The sequence below is a fragment of the Citrus clementina genome, unplaced genomic scaffold, assembly GCF_000493195.1.
Source record: "Citrus clementina cultivar Clemenules unplaced genomic scaffold, Citrus_clementina_v1.0 scaffold_9, whole genome shotgun sequence".
In the NCBI taxonomy this organism is placed as follows: domain Eukaryota; kingdom Viridiplantae; phylum Streptophyta; class Magnoliopsida; order Sapindales; family Rutaceae; genus Citrus; species Citrus x clementina.
In genome coordinates, this window is record NW_006261964.1 from 11,286,785 (window position 1) to 11,303,915 (window position 17,131).

Here is a 17,131-nt window from a genome sequence, read left to right on the forward strand (position 1 = left end):
CGCAAATTACCTCCAGAAATCAATTAGGGCAGCCGATGGCGAGTGAAGCTGCAAGTCAATTTTTTGAGACATCTGAGGGAGTGAGGCAGCGTGAAGGAGCAAGACACAATCGACGGGGAAGAGAGAGACTCGATGATAAGAACGGAGCGTGGTAAGGGAGAATTGATTGGTGGTGAGAGTTGTGGCCTAAGGAGGTGAGATTGGTGGCATTGTGAGTGAGGTGAGATTTGGCGAGAGTGAGAGGGAGAACGCATGTGGGCTTACGGTACGTGTGTTTTGCGTGAGATTCTCACTATAGTAAGAATTTATACTGGAACTCTTTCAGCCGGTTACCCATTTTTCAATGGTTAAATCTCAGTCCTCAAATTCCTTTGTTAGCTATCTAAAGACGCATTCATTAAAAGACAAGTGATTGGGGTACCAAAAGTAGCTGGACCCCACATACCTTATTAATGAGTAATGCACTGTGTTTCAATTGAAAAAAATATGGGAGTTAAAGATGTGAATAAATTGTTATATTTGTGTAAGAGATTTTGAGAAATTTTAAGAGATCTTGAGAGATTTTTAGTTGCTTTCAATATAAATAGATTTTATTGTAAGAAGAGAGTGAGAAGAGGTAGATTTGATGCATTCGTTAAGCGTATTTTAGATTTTACATACATTTCTTAGGATATAAAAAAAAAAAAAAAATTCAACACCTCAAAGTATGTTCTATAAGAATTGGATTAAGCTTTTAAACTTTTTTAGTCAACCTACATCTAAAGGATTGGTAGAATTCATTTTTTCTTTCTCCTATTTCTTTATGGGTAAATATATAATAACTTAATTGGGCAACAATTTTTAAGCCATTGATATTATGCAATCTAATGTTAATGAGATGGATTCCTCTATTTTACATCCATGTAAGATAGGGATTGCCTAATGAGATTCATATTAAACTACACCAGAGACGTCAATAAGGGTATTTTAGACTTCTCCGGCCCCCCGGGGGCGTTTGACGGGAATGAGTGCATGGGTGGTACTGACAATTTCCACTAAATGTGGGGTGCCACTGTCTTTATCATCAAATGAAGGGATAACTTGTAATTAACCCAAGTCATGCTAATAGAGAGCCGAAGTTAGGACTTGCAAGTGCAGTACAGTATAAGAAAAGTCAAAGCCTGTTGGTTTGGTTGCTGGTGTGGATTCTGGAGTTAGGCTCGGAAACTGAGTTCTTGACAGGCGAAGCCGACAGGTCAGGTACGGTCTCTCAGGCTTGGATTCTCACTTGATTTCAGTGCTCTGTATAGCCGTTAGTTAGTTTAATAACAAAAAAAAAAAAAGAGCTTCCATTTTTCACGCTGTAACTCTGCAAGTACAGCACGCTCACTGCGTTAGTATGTCTCGCTCTTATTCGATGAAAGCATGTATGATCATCTTATTGACAGGCGAAATCAAAGGCCAGCGGCGGCGATGGTGTTTAGTTTCGATGATGAATTTGAATGAGAGCGTGTTATACAAGAATGGGGTCTAGGGTTCCAGTACAGCACTACAATTTGAGATCAGCGCCTCCTCCTAATTCCTTCATTGGAAGCTCTTTGCACGACCTCAACTCTGTCGACACGCGGCCCCCTGCTGATATCGATTCAATCGGCGATGTTGATCGCGACGCTGTTGTTCATCATCAAGATACTCTTGACAACGACGATGATTCCACAGCTGTTGTAAGCCTCTCTCTCTCTCTCATGCTTAATGCTTGTATTTTGAATGTGTTAAACTGGATAAGTAAATCTTTTAGCATATTAAGGCATAGCTGCTGTGGTAAAAATGAATTATAACTGTGAAATAAACTATAATAATACTGTAAATGACAAAACTAGTAAAATTGTTGTTGGCTATTAATCATATAAGTGTCAATAAAATCAACTTACCTTCTAAGCCATAAGCTACAGCTACTCAACCACTGTACCGAACAGGTCCTTGGATGAATTGGCCCTGCTGAGTAAGCACCAATGTTGTTACTGTGGAAGAATTCTATAGTGGCTAAGATGAGCTCTTTGTGTGTTAAGATAATAGAATTAGTTAAGATGGTTTAGTTAGTTAAGCTCAGTTGATTTGTTTAATCAAGTTTGTTATTAATGCTGACTTGGCAGCTGAGCTGGAGGAAGGTTGTTATGCTGTTAGCTAAAGCTTAAACAGCATGTAGAAGATTCGAAATGCTTGTATATATACATCCTTGTAAAACCATTCAGATTAATGAAATGATTCACATTCGTTCTCTCTTGTTATTTTCTCTCTGTAACTTTCTTAGAAACCAAACAAATACTTTACAATTTAACATGGTATCAGAGCCAAACTAAAAGCAAAAATGGCGTTCTCAAGCTCAAATCCAAACACAGCAATCTCTGTTTCTTCATTCACTTTCACTTCTCCTATTAAGCTTGATCGATCGAACTACACAATCTGGAAATCTCAGATTCTCTCTTCAGTACGTGCAAATGGTCTTGAAGATCATTTCGATAGCTCCAAGTCATGTCCAGATCAATTTCTTCAAAGTGAATTTGAGAACTCTGAAATTGAAACTCGAACAAATCCTGAGTTCACTGCTTGGAAAAGGAAGGATCAAATGCTGCTGAGCTGGATGCTGTCTTCTATAAATCTCGAGATCCTCAGCCTTGTGGTAAACTCTGAAACTTCACTTGAACTTTGGACTAGTCTTGAGCAACAATTCGGATCTGAAACCTTTGCTAAAAAGGTTCATCTTAAGATGATGCTTAACAATCTTAGAAAAGGTTCAATGTCTATGACTGAATTTTTTGGAAAACTGAAAACAATAACTGATGATTTAGCTATAGCTGGAAGCCCTGTTAGCTCTCTAGATTTTATTACACATCTTATCTCTGGGCTAGGTCAACCATACTACCCTGTGGTTGTGTATATCGAGGCAAATCTAGCAAAAATGACTGTTAATGAAGCTTACTCAATGCTTTTAACTCATGAAGCTAGACTAGAAGCACATCAGTCAAATGCTAGCAAGGAAGCTAAATTGACTTATGCTGCAAATGTTGCTCAAACTGGAACTAATACTAAGTTTGGAGGACAGAATAATGCTAACTGGATTAGGAATGTCAATAATAATAATGGTGGCAGAGGAGCCTTTGGTAGAGGTTTTTCTCAAGGCCGAGGTAGAGGAAATTGGAATGGAGGCTGGAATAATAATGCTCAGTCTGGAAATTATCAAGGCAGAGGAGGATTTGGTGTTAACAATGCCAATAATTTTGGTGCTAATAATGGAAATTTTGGTGGAAACTTTGGTGGCTTCACTAATGGAAAAGGTGCTTCAGATCCAAATGGAGCTGCTGTAATCTGTCAAATATGCTTTAAGCCAAAGCATACTGCAGCTGAATGCAGGAACAGGTTCAATAAAGAATTTGTGCCTTATTACAATCCATATTCAGGCTATAATTCATATCAGAATCCTGGACCAAGAGCTTTCTATCCAAATTCAGCACCAAGAGCTGCTTTCCTGGCAACCTCAGAAGGTGACATGGCTGATCAAGGTTGGTATGTTGACAGTGGGGCTACACATCATCTCACCAACAACCTGCAGAACTTGAACCTTGGAAGAGAATATTCAGGTAATCAGCTACTACATGTTGGTAATGGCCAAGGTCTGAAAATTACACACATTGGATATACTTGTCTCCCCACTTCCTGTGATTCTTTTCTGCATTTACAAGATATCTTGTGTGTACCTCATCTTACTAAAAATCTCATAAGCATTTCCAAATTGCTTGAAAATACCAATTTAACCATTGAGTTTGTTGCCAATATGTGCTTTATTAAGGACAAGAGGAAGGGAGTGCATCTGGCTCAAGGGATTGCTAGAGGAGGACTGTATAAGTTGCTGTCTAAGGATGACTGTCTCTCCAGTTCATGTGTCACCAGTCATAATCCTAGTTCTATGCTTTCTGTTTTCAACCAATCAGCTTGTAACTTTTCTGGTTTGTCTTTGAATAAAGTTTGTACTCAAACAAGTAATTCTCAGAGTCATTTGAGCACTGTTAACCCAGCTATGTTTGCTAATGTGTTACACCAAAGATTTGGTCATCCTAATAAACATGCATTGAAAAACATATTATCCTCTCTTGCACTTCCTGCATCTATTCCTGATTTTTGTGATGCTTGTCAATATGGTAAAATGCATCAACTTTCCTTCTACTCTACAGGCATAAAAACAAAAACTCCTTTAGAACTTGTATATACCGATCTTTGGGGTCCAGCATCTATACCATCTCTACATGGATATAGATATTACATTAGTTTTGTGGATGATTACAGCAGATACTGCTGGATTTTTCCATTAACCCTTAAGTCAGAAGCTTTAGATACATTCAAGTATTTCAAAACCTTAGTTGAAAAACAACTTGGTTTCTCTCTAAAGTCTTTACAATCTGATTGGGGAGGGGAGTACAGAAGCTTTGAAAAATTTCTTGAGGCAGAAGGGATACATTTTAGGCATAGTTGTCCTCACACACATCATCAAAATGGTGTAGTTGAGAGAAAGCATAGGCATGTTATAGAAACTGGGTTAACACTTCTTGCACAAGCTAAAATGCCTTTATCTTTTTGGTGGGAGTCATTTCATACAGCTTCCTTTCTTATTAACAGAATGCCAACCCCAGTGTTGAATAATGTTTCTCCTTTTGCCAAACTTCATGGTAGACCACCAGATTACAAGTTCCTTAGAACTTTTGGTTGCTCTTGCTTTCCTCTTCTCAGACCCTACAATAACCATAAACTCAATTTTCATACACAAAAATGCCTAATGATTGGCTATAGTCCTATACACAAGGGATATAAATGCCTGGATTCCACTGGTAAAACATACATTGCTAGACATGTTCAGTTTAATGAATCAGAATTTCCTTATTTTGAACTCTTTCCTACAAAGTCTGATTCACAACTCTCATCCATCCAACCAAGTCAAGTCTCTTTTTCAAATATTCCAATTACAGAAGTCATTCAAGACAGCAACAATGCACAATCCTATGCTATTCCCTCAAATCCAGATGCAGGACCTGATTCAAGTCACTCCCATACATCTTCAGCACATTCATCTCCAAGCCATTCATCTCAAAATTTATCACCACACATCCAAGTTCATCAGCCAGTACAGACATCTTCAGTTCAGAACATTCATTCCATGACTACCAGATCAAAAGCTGGTGTGTTTAAGCCCAAGACATACTTAACAGTAGCTCAAGAGCTTGAACCTTCATCTGTTAAAGCAGCTCTAGCAGACTCCAAATGGCAACAAGCTATGCAAGAAGAATTTGATGCACTACAAAAGAATCAAACCTGGGTTCTTATTCCTCCAGAAACAGCTGGGAAGATTGTTGGAAACAAATGGGTATTCAGAATTAAATATAACCCTGATGGCAGCATATCAAAGTACAAAGCCAGATTGGTTGCCAAGGGGTTTCATCAGACACAAGGGGTGGATTTTTTTGAAACTTTCAGTCCAGTTGTAAAGCCCTGCACCATCAGAATAATTCTGAGTCTTGCTGTCATGAATCATTGGACAATTAGGCAGCTAGATGTTAATAATGCCTTCCTTAATGGCATTCTTATAGAGGATGTTTTTATGCATCAACCTGAGGGTTTTGTTCATCCTCAATTTCCAGCTCATATCTGCAAACTCACTAAGGCACTTTATGGACTCAAACAGGCTCCAAGAGCCTGGTATGACAGGTTGAAAGCTTCTTTAATTCAGTGGGGTTTTGTGACATCCAAATCAGATACTTCCTTGTTTGTTCATCATGTGGCAGGAGAAATTATTGTGGCACTAATCTATGTAGATGATATTTTGATCACAGGCTCAAATTCTCTTTTGGTAGAAAAGGTGATACATCAGTTGGGTGCCGAGTTTGCCTTGAAAGATCTTGGGGAGTTTAATTACTTTCTCGGTCTTGAGGTAACTCCAAATGTGGATGGTTTGCACTTATCACAAACTAAGTACATTGGTGATTTGCTCAAGAAAGCTCAAATGGTGAACTGCAAGGGCTGTTCAACACCAATGAGCTCAACAGAGAAATTAGTCAAAGACAAGGGTGAAGTGTTTGAGAATCCTTCTTTATACAGAAGTTTGGTTGGCTCATTGCAATATGTTACACTAACAAGGCCTGAAATTGCTTTTACAGTGAATAAACTCAGCCAATATCTTTCTAATCCATCAGTACTTCATTGGCAAGCTTGCAAAAGGGTGCTGAGGTATCTGCAGTATACAGCAGATCATGGTTTACAATTTTACTCATCTGGATCACTTAGTCTTACAGCTTTTTCAGATGCTGATTGGGGATCTGATCTGGATGATAGGAAGTCAGTGGGGGGATATTGTGTTTACTTAGGCAACAACTTGGTTTCATGGTCCTCTAAGAAACAGCATATAGTATCTAGAAGTACAGCTGAATCAGAATACAGAGCTTTGGCTTTGACAACAGCTGAGGTATTGTGGATCACATATCTTTTCAAAGAACTAAAAGTGTCTTTGCTGCAGTCTCCAGTTCTCTACTGTGACAACAAAAGTGCAGAAGCCCTTGCTAGCAATCCTAAGTATCATTCTAAAACTAAACACATTGAACTTGATCTACACTTCATTAGAGAGCATGTATCTAGAAAGGAGCTGCAAATTAATCATGTTCCAAGTTGTGATCAGGTAGCAGATATTCTAACTAAACCATTAGCATTTGATCAATTTCATTATCTACGGTCCAAGCTCAATGTTCTTCCCAGACCTTGAGCTTGAGAGGGGCTGTTAAGATAATAGAATTAGTTAAGATGGTTTAGTTAGTTAAGCTCAGTTGATTTGTTTAATCAAGTTTGTTATTAATGCTGACTTGGCAGCTGAGCTGGAGGAAGGTTGTTATGCTGTTAGCTAAAGCTTAAACAGCATGTAGAAGATTCGAAATGCTTGTATATATACATCCTTGTAAAACCATTCAGATTAATGAAATGATTCACATTCGTTCTCTCTTGTTATTTTCTCTCTGTAACTTTCTTAGAAACCAAACAAATACTTTACAATTTAACATTGTGAAGCAGATTTAGTTTGAGCTGGGAAATGGTAGAGTGGTATTGTTTTGTAGAATGTTGTGAGATGAGACAGGGATGTGAGGCTTTTATTTTAAGATTAGTACTCTAATCCCTCATGAGAACTGGGCATCAGTTGTGATAATTTTAGGACACATTCTGGGGATTATTTTTATCTGCAACTGTAGTTATGAAACAAATTTAAGATTCTATACTGGGATTGCATGGATTGCAGCCATGCTAACATCTTATATGAGGTGCAGTTATGGCCTTGCCTGCTTATTAGGACGATTCTTCGCATATATAGTATTTTGTGAGCAAGTTTGCTCTGACTAGGTTTTCCTTTCTTGCGTGAACTGGATGGTTAGGTTGTATTCTGTGGGTTTATAGTTTATGAGGAAAGTGTACCTTAGATTTTCATTCCTCTTCCATTAATCACATCTGGACTGAATATGTACAAAAAATTTCTTCTACCCACTAGACCCCCAGAAATTTGAGATATAGAATTTTATCGATCAGAAAATTTGGGTTTCAGTTGATCATAGACAGTTGTTAGTTAAAAATTATGGATAGAAGAACAAACATTTTCATGTTTTATTTTCTTTTTTCTTTGTGAATAAATGAAGAAAACAAAATTGAATGCTGTATTTGTTAAATATGTCAGTAAGAATTCCTAATCCCCTCTAATAAGAATTCCTAATCCCCTGTAATTTTATTTTTGTCCAGGATTGCGTGCATGAATCCTACAGAAACTCTTTGCCACTTCACAGTGTTGAAGTGGATGAAGATCGCTCTCCCCTCGAGAGTAGTGGTCCTTCAAGGGGCAGCTATGATATTCTGACAATTGAGGGTACTTTTTCCATTTTTCATTTTTTATTGTCTTAAATAGAAATCATAAGTATTAGCATATAATTGCATAGATCTATTTATGATCTGTAGGCTTCTTTCTTCATAAATTTACTGATCGCTTTTTCCATTTTTTTTAAAATTTAAGCATCTCTGTTTCTCAGGAAACAGAAAAAAAAAGAAATGAGATCATAATTAATATATGAATGGTTTGTGTCTTAAGCGGGCTTTACTAATTTGAATGAAGTTTGAACCAGATGTTTCCCCTATTGAATCAGCAAGGGCAAGATTTCTACAAATTATTGTGGATCATTTTATTAATGACCATGTGATTGAAGTGACTGATTCTGGGGCTGAATATTCTCAGCAGCCAGGTCAAGACAAATTGAGTAAGAGGAAAAACAGAGATGTCCAGTACGAAGGTGATCCAAGGTTTGCTTTGCCCTTGATGTATGTTGCTAATATGTACGAAACCTTAGTTAATGATGTAAACTTGAGGCTTGCTTCCTTCAATGGTATTCGTGAGAAGACCATTGGGGTAGCGCTTGAAGCAGCTGGTGGTTTATACAGGAGTTTGGCCAAGAAATTTCCTAAGAAAGGTATTACCTTTTTTTTTTTTGGGGTCTATTGGTGAAAACAATAAGTAATTTTCTGGATTCTTTTGAACACCGAAAGAAATTGGTTTCTGTTCATTCTTTCTACTCAGCACTTTGGCCATGCCAGTTTGTGTGTAATATCAATTCCCTGAAGAGATCAGTTTCTTCGAATGTAGCATTTAAAAGAAATATCAAACTTTGAAACTGACTGAATTCTTTTATTTTAATTGGGCTCATTTTGCTGTTTACTTGTCATATCTTTTACCTATAGGTTCCTGTACATACAAACGAAGAGAATTGGCAACTTCTCTTGAAACAAGGACAAGATTTCCAGAATTAGTAATACAAGAAGAGAAACGAGTTCGTTTTGTAGTGGTCAATGGATTGGATATTGTTGAGAAACCAAATAATATGCCTATCGAAGATGCTGAGTGGTAAGTGATTTCTTGCTCTTATTTTTCCATAGCATGCCTCTTTCAGAGTTCAGTTGTCCTATTTATCAAATTTTCAGTAGAAATGAATTTTCTTTATTGAAACATTTAGGGCACTGATTCTTCATGGGCAGTGCTATTCAAAGACTGTTTAAGCTGCTTGCATTCTATAGAACATGTGCAAAGAGAAACATGGATGTGTGGGCAGTTTATTGTTACAAGCTTTGTTGGGCTCCTGGTGGAAAATGTGTTATTTTACCCTATATTGGGTTTAGCATATTTGTGTTAGTGGGTTACTTTTGGGTTGTGCCGAGGTAAAAAACTAAAGGCTAATTTGGGATTGTTGTTGGGATGGTCAAAAGCGATTTTTGATAAGTTAAAAGTTGATTTTGGTGTTTGATAAAATAATTTTACCATTCTAAAACTGAAAAACAAGGAACGGATGGCTTTTCAGAATAAGATATTGAGCAGTAGGTTTTATTATTGAATATAATTCCAAATACATTCTCGTCTAAATTATACAAATCCAAAATTGTCCTTACATAAATTATTCAATTCCAACTTTAAATACATTGAAAAAAAGAAAGTAAAAAAGTCATTAAGATATAATACCATTTTTTTAGTAAAAAATAAATAATGTAAGTCAACTTTCTTTGTTTAGATATTTGAATCTTTGTATCTTTGTTCCTCTTACTTTAATCTTTTTAATATGGCTGTGTTTTTTAATTTGTTACTGTAAGTTCTATTTTAGATTTCGTGCTTTACAATTTAGATTCTATCTTAAGCTTATCACATTCAACACCACAATCTTTTTATTTGATGATTTGATTTGAAATTTGCTGCATTTTTATTTTTCCCTAATTGATACATTGTTGAAGGTTTAAGAGATTGACTGGCAGAAATGAAGTAGCTATCTCTGCTCAAGACTATAAATTTTATTCTCCAAGACATAAGTACAGGCGTGTTGCCTCAAATTCTGTATCTAACATCCCAGTTTTGCCTGTAAGATTGACTCCCTTTTTCCCCTGCAAGCATGATGTACTTCATTGTATCATAATATTGTCCAAACTGTGATGTATCCTATAGATAGGATATCTGAAAACTTGAAGCATTGTCTTTAGGTTTCCATAATGCTATTATTTCATATTTATCACTATTGTTTTATTCATGATTTTTAAGGTTTAAAACCATCCTTGGACTCTTACCTATTTCCCTGAGCTTGTACGTTGCCTCTTGGATCCAATCAGAAGTATGGTTCAGAGTAAAAAAGGACGAGTTACGAAAGTTAGTTGGTCATTAAAATAACATAAAAGATGATTATTTATATATGAAATATCATGGTGAAAAAAATTGTTAGTGTGTGACTTAAATATCCTAACCATAGGCCTTATTGTCTGAAGTTGATAATATTCTTAATTTTTTTCATACTTATAATCTTTTAGCAGGGATTTCCTGGCACAGATAATTCTTCTACAATGGTTACTGCACAAGGGTTTCGCACTATAAGCGAAGTAAGTCTTTCTCTTTATCCTTATCTTTCTGCAAAAGCAGAGTGTCTTTAATAGGTCTGGTTCATGCTCTAAGTCTCTGTCCAATATCCAGATTAATGGCCTAGGGCTACCTCAGGATTGCAAGAGTAATTAACCGAGCAAAGAAAAATCATGTTCTTGAAATTTCTTTCGCAGTAAGCAGTACTGAGGAAAGAAAAAACCTGCATTAGTAATATTAATTTTTTGCCCCTGTTCATGAATTGTATTTGTGTGGTCCATACCTTCAATCTATGTACTCTGTTGCTCACTTTTCTTATTATAGAAACAATAATGATGATAAATTGATAAATTATTAGATAATAACAGATGAACCCAGATGTCCATTCTTTGCAGATTCCCGTTTTGGTTGAACATTGAGTTGCGTGTCCTAGATACATTTGTACTAACGATTTCTGTCATATAAAAGATTTTTTTGGTTCATTATAGCAGCTAAAGAGAAGGGTACTTAAAAGTTCAGTTGCTTAAACTTATGTGATTCTGAAGCAATGGTTGGTTTGCAGGTCATCAGGATTGAGGAAAGGCAGAATCTTTTATGCTTAAGAGGAAAAACTTTCTTCCTGACTTTTCTACTTAAATGGGACAAATCAAAGTTTTGGACTTCTTTTTGAACCTTAATTTCTCAAAGCTCTGAGGAGTAGCTTTGAAGTGTCGATTTTCTTTCACTGTAAGGCAGTCTTTCTATTTTGGAGACTGCTTTTCAGTTTCTGGAGGAGTTGCTTTATCTACTACTGTCTTGGGGATTCTCTTTTGATGCTAAGTCTCTGGTTATATACCAAGTGTCTAGTTATGTGTTTTCAGTGGTTTTGTTCTAGAATCTCTTAATAGTTAGAGAAAAACATTTTTAAGGTTTCTCATGACAATTTGTAAAACATTGTTTCAGTAAATACAGTTTAACCAAGTACTATCACCAGAGACACCCAGAGAGAGAAAGAGAGAGAGTTTCTCATAATGATCTGGCATCTTCATCACGTCAGTGCGTTGACGCGATGTTGCTTTAATTAATATTTACCTTACACTCTTAAACCTTTTTTTAAAGGTAATCAAGGATAATATGCAGAACTACATTAAGTGCTTTTGGTGCCTAGTTGTATTTATTGTATGATTTTGTTATCGTATCCCTTTTATGTGCTTGAGGCAGAATTTTGTTAATGTTGTAATTCTTATCATCATGCTACAATAAGGGGACTAACATGCAACTTCTGTACGTTGCAGCCACAGAATCAGCAACAGACTCCTTCCAAACATCATATGCAGCCTCTCTCGCATCAGCCTCAATTTCATCATATTCACAACAATCATCATCAACAAATTCACCAAGGTCAACATCCAGCCCACTTTTCCCAAAATCATCGATGTGGTCCACCTCCACACTTGCCTGATATTGCTCATGCTCACCAGTCTCCAACCATTTCCCAACACATGGCTTGCTTACAGCCACTCACTGGAGGTCATGTTGGTGAACGTTTGCATGTAATGGTGAGAGTTTCTTTTGATCTGAATTTTCACAAAGGCAACACATATTTCCAGTTACCTTGGGAACTCTTGATGTAAGTTCTCATACATGTTCTGACCAGTACAGGACTTATCCCACTTCTATGTTGTTAGTTATTCTTGAAATACATCATATCTGTTTGGTTAAATGATTCCATTGTTAATGGTTGGTTTATGTGTCCAAATGCTATAAGACTACATGGTTAAACGATTATGTTCCACTGTGAAAGTCGTCATTTTAAATTGTAATTTACTAAGATTATTTCTTTCTTTACTTTTTACCTGCCCTAACCATTTGTAAATTGCTTACATTCAGCCAGCAAGTCCTGCAAAGTTTTGTGATGAATGTGGAGCACCATATCTGAGGGAAACATCTAAGTTCTGCTCGGAATGCGGCGTAAAGAGGTTAGGAATATGATATGATCCTGCAACATATCTTACATTTAATAAGTAAGAGTTGCTATCAATTTTTGTTGTTTTCTCTCTTTTTTGGTTGTAAATACTTGAAATTTAGGTGGTTCTTTTTTCCTTTTAAGTTGCAGAAATCGTCCCAGTCATGTAATTAAGCATTTGAATCTGGTTTGTTCGTTGGTCCCCGCCCGCCCCCCCCCCCCCTCCCCACCTAAAGATTTTCAATTGCATTAATGCTTCTAGAAGCCATGATTTGTTTAGAATTCAAGCACTTATTCTCTTTATACACACAAACACTAGTAAATTAAAAGAAAAGTTTTTTGAATTATTTAAATTATTTTAAATAAAAGAAAACTAAGAAAAGTTTTTTGAATTATTTAAATTATTTTAAATAAAAGAAAACGAAGAAAAGTTTTTTGAATTATTTAAATTATTTTAAATAAAAGAAAACTAAGGAAATATTTAAATTATTTTCAAATAGAGTAATTGTTTAGAAATTTTTTACCCTTCTCTTAGTTAAGTTAATGAAAGATCTCAACCATATGGACGTGTGCTAATAACTATTTAAATTGTTGGGGTGGAGTAACAAATATTAATTTATTTAAGTGTGCAATTAAATATATTCTTTTATTTAAGGACAAAAACTCAACCAAAAATACAAACTCATTGTTCAAATAAACAAAAATTATTTTGCAAATTCATAAACTAACACTTTATTATTATTAGTAAATTAACGTATTTTTACTACATAATTAAATAATTGATAATATGTTAAATAAATCTTATGTTACCAAAAAAAAATTAACTACATAGAATATCAAATTAAATTTATTTTCATATTTTGTATATTACATTTACTTGAGATAGTAAAATCTCGTGTTGGAATAAAAAAGATTATGGGGTTTGAACTTTGAACCTTGGTTATATGGGTGAGAGGAAACTGGTTGTCGTTATGTTAAATTTAAAAAAAAATCAAATTTATATTTATCATTAATTATGGTTAGTAAATAATATACATAGTTTAACTATATAATAAACTAGTTAATTTGTTAATTAATAAGTAAATTTATTAATTTAAATAAATATTAATAAATGTAAGAATAAGTTATTTAATTGAAAATCTATTTTAATAGTGTAAAACGGTAAATTTGAAAAAGACAAAAAATGGGGCACCAAACCCCAGAGGCAACGTAGCTGGACCCCGTTTTGATTATCACCATTTGCCTAATGCGGTAATGCCACGGAGGATTTGGCTTGAGAAAGAGAGAAACTCGGAGGGGATGTTGATAATTTGAGAAGCAACTTGATGAGTTTAAATAGCATTGAGTTATAGAATCAAAGAAAAAGATCTGGTTCTTATTATGTAAACAATATGTGCAACAAGCACAGGTGTCATAAGAAATTATAGAACTTTAAACATTTTAATGGAGATAAAAATTATAAAGGGGTGTTAATAGCACCATCGTAACCTTTTTTCTTCTCGGAAAAAAAAAGCTCTAAAGGGCGTTAAAAACGAACAAAAAAGGTTTACAAAGTCTTCTTTAATTTTGATGGTTTCGATTTGGTTGCATTTGGATCTTCTAGCTAGGTGAGCCGGCAATGGAAAGATCTTCCGAGAAATTCAGAATATTCATTTATTTTGTTGAGTTGTATAATTTGTTATTAAATTTTAAAATGAATTGTCTTTTAATTAACCGTGATTATAATATTTTTAAGATATCATATTTAAATAATTTAGATATTAATAAATGATCATATTTTTTAGAGTTGTGATATTTGACCTCCTCATTACATCTTACCATCCCCCATTAATAACTTTTGCACTAATATCTATTTTATCCTTATTTGAAATAGCTTAAAAGTGTAAATAACTTTTAAGTATGCTGATATGATAATTTTTATTAATACTTAATTTACTTTTTTAAAATATAATTTCTTTTAATTTTTTAAATTATTATCATCTTCTCAAATATTGTATTCTCTATTTGTGTTATCATAAAAAAAATTAATTTATAATACTCAATAGAGGATGATAAAGAAGTATCAAATTTTTTTAATAGTTATGATATTATAACTTTTAAAAAGAAAGAAAAGGACTATAGTTATTATGAGAATTTTGTCTTTTTAAAATAGGATTTTATAAGTTTGAATACTAAGAAAAAAGATCAAAATTATAATAAAGGTAAATTAAAAATTTAGTAAAGTATGTTAAGAGATAAAAATTAATTTAAAATTTTTTAATGGAATTACTTGAAAAATAAAAGTTGATGAAATATAATAAAAGAGCCAAATATCACTGTTTTTTTTTTTTTTTTTAAAGTTATTTGACGTTGGTCAATCAACTAACTGATCGTTGATTGGTAACATAAATGAACCCCATTTGCCAATAAAATAAAAAAATAAATATAATAAATTATCAAAATGGTCAAAGTTGGTTGGTAATTTTCTGAAAATGGTTGTTGGCAATGGGCAAAGCCTCCCTCCCCTCAATATCTTCTCAATTGACATTATTTTTGTCTTCTCAAAGAAACCCTAAACATTGCATTGCTTTGCTCATCGATTAAAACCATGTCTTCTTCCTCATTTCTAACCACTTCATCTTCTTCATTCTCTGTTCTCAATCATCTCAGTACCACCACCGCCACCAACAACCCGTCAATCCCCCCATCATCATCATCATCATCATCACTCAAGTGTAGAAACTCTTCCAGCTCCACTCAAATAACTCAAACACTCAAGTCATTTGCCACAACACTCATAATAACAGGCGCCACGCTTTCCATCACCAGCAAAAAATTCCCTGCTAAAGCTGAATCTCTTACCCCTCCTGTCACAGTCACTGAAACCCACACTGAGCTCGAGAATGAACGTGATGATGAACATCAAGCCATTGAATCTCTCAAAACCCTTCTGCAGAAAAAGCTTGAAAATGGGGAGGACCAAGAGTCTCTCACGATACTCCAACGCCTGGCCGTTGCCCAGCCCCAGGTTACCGACTGGAAATTCTTGATGGCCCGGTTGCTCAGCGAAATGGGCAAGACCCAAGATGCACGCAATGTCTTCGAAGAAATTCTCGCCGGAAATCCTCTGTCTTTTGAGGCTTTGTTTGAGAATGCGTTGTTGATGGACCGATGCGGGGAGGGAGAGGCGGTGATAAAGAGATTAGAAGAGGCTTTGGAGATTGCCGAGGATGGGAACAAATTGAAAGAAGCTAGAGATGTGAGGTTTATAATGGCGCAGATAAAGTTCTTGCAAAAGAATGTCGATGAGGCTTTGAAGAGTTACCAAGAATTGGAGATTGAGGATCCAAATGATTTTAGGCCTTACTTTTGTAAGGGAATGATTTATAGCTTGCTTGATAGGAATGCGGAAGCTAAAGAGGAGTTTGCTAAGTATAGACAACTTTCGCCGAAGAAATTTGAAGTTGAAGGCTATTTGAGGACGCCATTGTCGAGGATGAAGCTCTTCGGGACCAACGACGATATCAAAAACACCAACAACTGACTTATGGATTTGAGTTTTCGGTAATAATCAACTTCTTCTTGTTATGTTTAGTTAGTTATGGAAAACTGTCATTTGGGTTTCACAGATGACAGTACTGAGAAATAAGGGTCAAGGAAACTGAGTTCTGTTTCATTTTTGTTATATCTCATGAGAATGAGTTAAGCAAGAGATTGCGAATCAAAGGTTTAGTGTCCTTTGTATGCACAACACTACAGGTTAATTTGTATGGTGATCATAAATTTTCCGACTTTCTCTGCCGTGTTAATAAAGATATGCACCCATTTAAGAACAAAGCGAACTCTTTTAATTTCTAACCGATACCAAATTCTGACTTATGCTTTAGCATTAAAGTCTAAGCCCGTGTATTAATAAACATAATTTAGTGGCCATGATTAAACTTGTATATGTTCAGCAGCTTTTCCTTGTCCAATCTAAAGGGATGATGATTTGTGAGTTGAGGAAAACGTTGGGCGGAAACAATGTTTTTGTTTTTTTCTCTTTCAATACTGATTTTATTCACGTATATTTGAATGATTTGTTTTTTAACCCTTGTGATTGTGGCCGTGCTTTTGTCTTAAATTTTTAAATTTTATATTTAGTGTATTGATGGCTTCTGTGTGTTCTAGAATTCGGATTTAGGACAGAACCCCAGAAGTTGGATAAAGTTTATTCTGGAATTGTTTTCCATTAACTCAAGGAATTCAGCTCAAGCTTCTCCATAAGTGTAGCTAATGGAGCTTTGGTTTATGGTTTAAACAGAAATTTGTTTTTGGGTGTTGAGCTTTATTTTATACAAAAGATCACTGCAAGTCTGTCGAGTTTTCCTTGGATAAGCTTTTGATTGGGTTAACAGGCAGCTTTTTGCTGATTTTCTATGTGATTAATATTACTATTGTTGATGATTGACCAGTTTGATCAGTTTTAGAACACATTGAATATCTTCTTTAGATCGTTATCATCAGGAGTTCCAATCCAAGCATGTTTATCAATAGACTTGCGGTACAACATCAAAGGAACCACCAAAATATTTCCCAGCCTTGCTCATTATAGCAACACATGATGTAAGGATGAAATTCTCATCTCAAACCTGCGTATCCGCATTTTGAAGTTGAAAGTTTACTAATGTGCCAAGGTTATGCACCAAATAATGAAAAATTCTACTAATGTGCCAAGCACCAAATAATGAAGTTTTAAGTCTTGGATGGACCTAATATTTGTGAGACTCTAAAAA

The 17,131-nt window shown here is 35.1% G+C and overlaps 2 protein-coding genes across 10 annotated transcripts; both read left to right on the forward strand.

Annotated features, from left to right (window-relative positions):
• Positions 1 to 1,130: 1,130 nt before the first annotated feature.
• LOC18032885 (uncharacterized protein At2g02148) lies at positions 1,131 to 12,590 on the forward strand. Of its 9 annotated transcripts, XR_002906354.1 has the most exons (10): positions 1,131 to 1,239; positions 1,428 to 1,703; positions 7,798 to 7,921; positions 8,175 to 8,516; positions 8,785 to 8,947; positions 9,823 to 9,946; positions 10,387 to 10,455; positions 10,995 to 11,251; positions 11,375 to 11,530; positions 11,707 to 11,798. XR_002906354.1 is itself a non-coding variant. In XM_024187662.1 (9 exons), exons 2-9 carry the CDS (start codon positions 1,482 to 1,484, stop codon positions 12,348 to 12,350), a joined length of 1,428 nt encoding a protein of 475 aa, XP_024043430.1. In that variant the 5' UTR covers positions 1,131 to 1,239; positions 1,428 to 1,481; the 3' UTR covers positions 12,351 to 12,590. The 9 variants fall into 9 exon arrangements, 6 of the variants coding, with proteins under 6 accessions (XP_024043430.1, XP_024043531.1, XP_024043465.1 ...); XR_002906349.1 differs by having other exon boundaries at positions 10,995 to 11,530; XR_002906361.1 differs by having other exon boundaries at positions 10,390 to 10,455; positions 10,995 to 11,530.
• Positions 12,591 to 14,836: 2,246 nt separating this feature from the next.
• LOC18032292 (protein SLOW GREEN 1, chloroplastic) lies at positions 14,837 to 16,150 on the forward strand. The gene has a single exon (XM_006420617.2). It carries the CDS (start codon positions 14,965 to 14,967, stop codon positions 15,898 to 15,900), a length of 936 nt encoding a protein of 311 aa, XP_006420680.1. The 5' UTR covers positions 14,837 to 14,964; the 3' UTR covers positions 15,901 to 16,150.
• Positions 16,151 to 17,131: the final 981 nt, after the last annotated feature.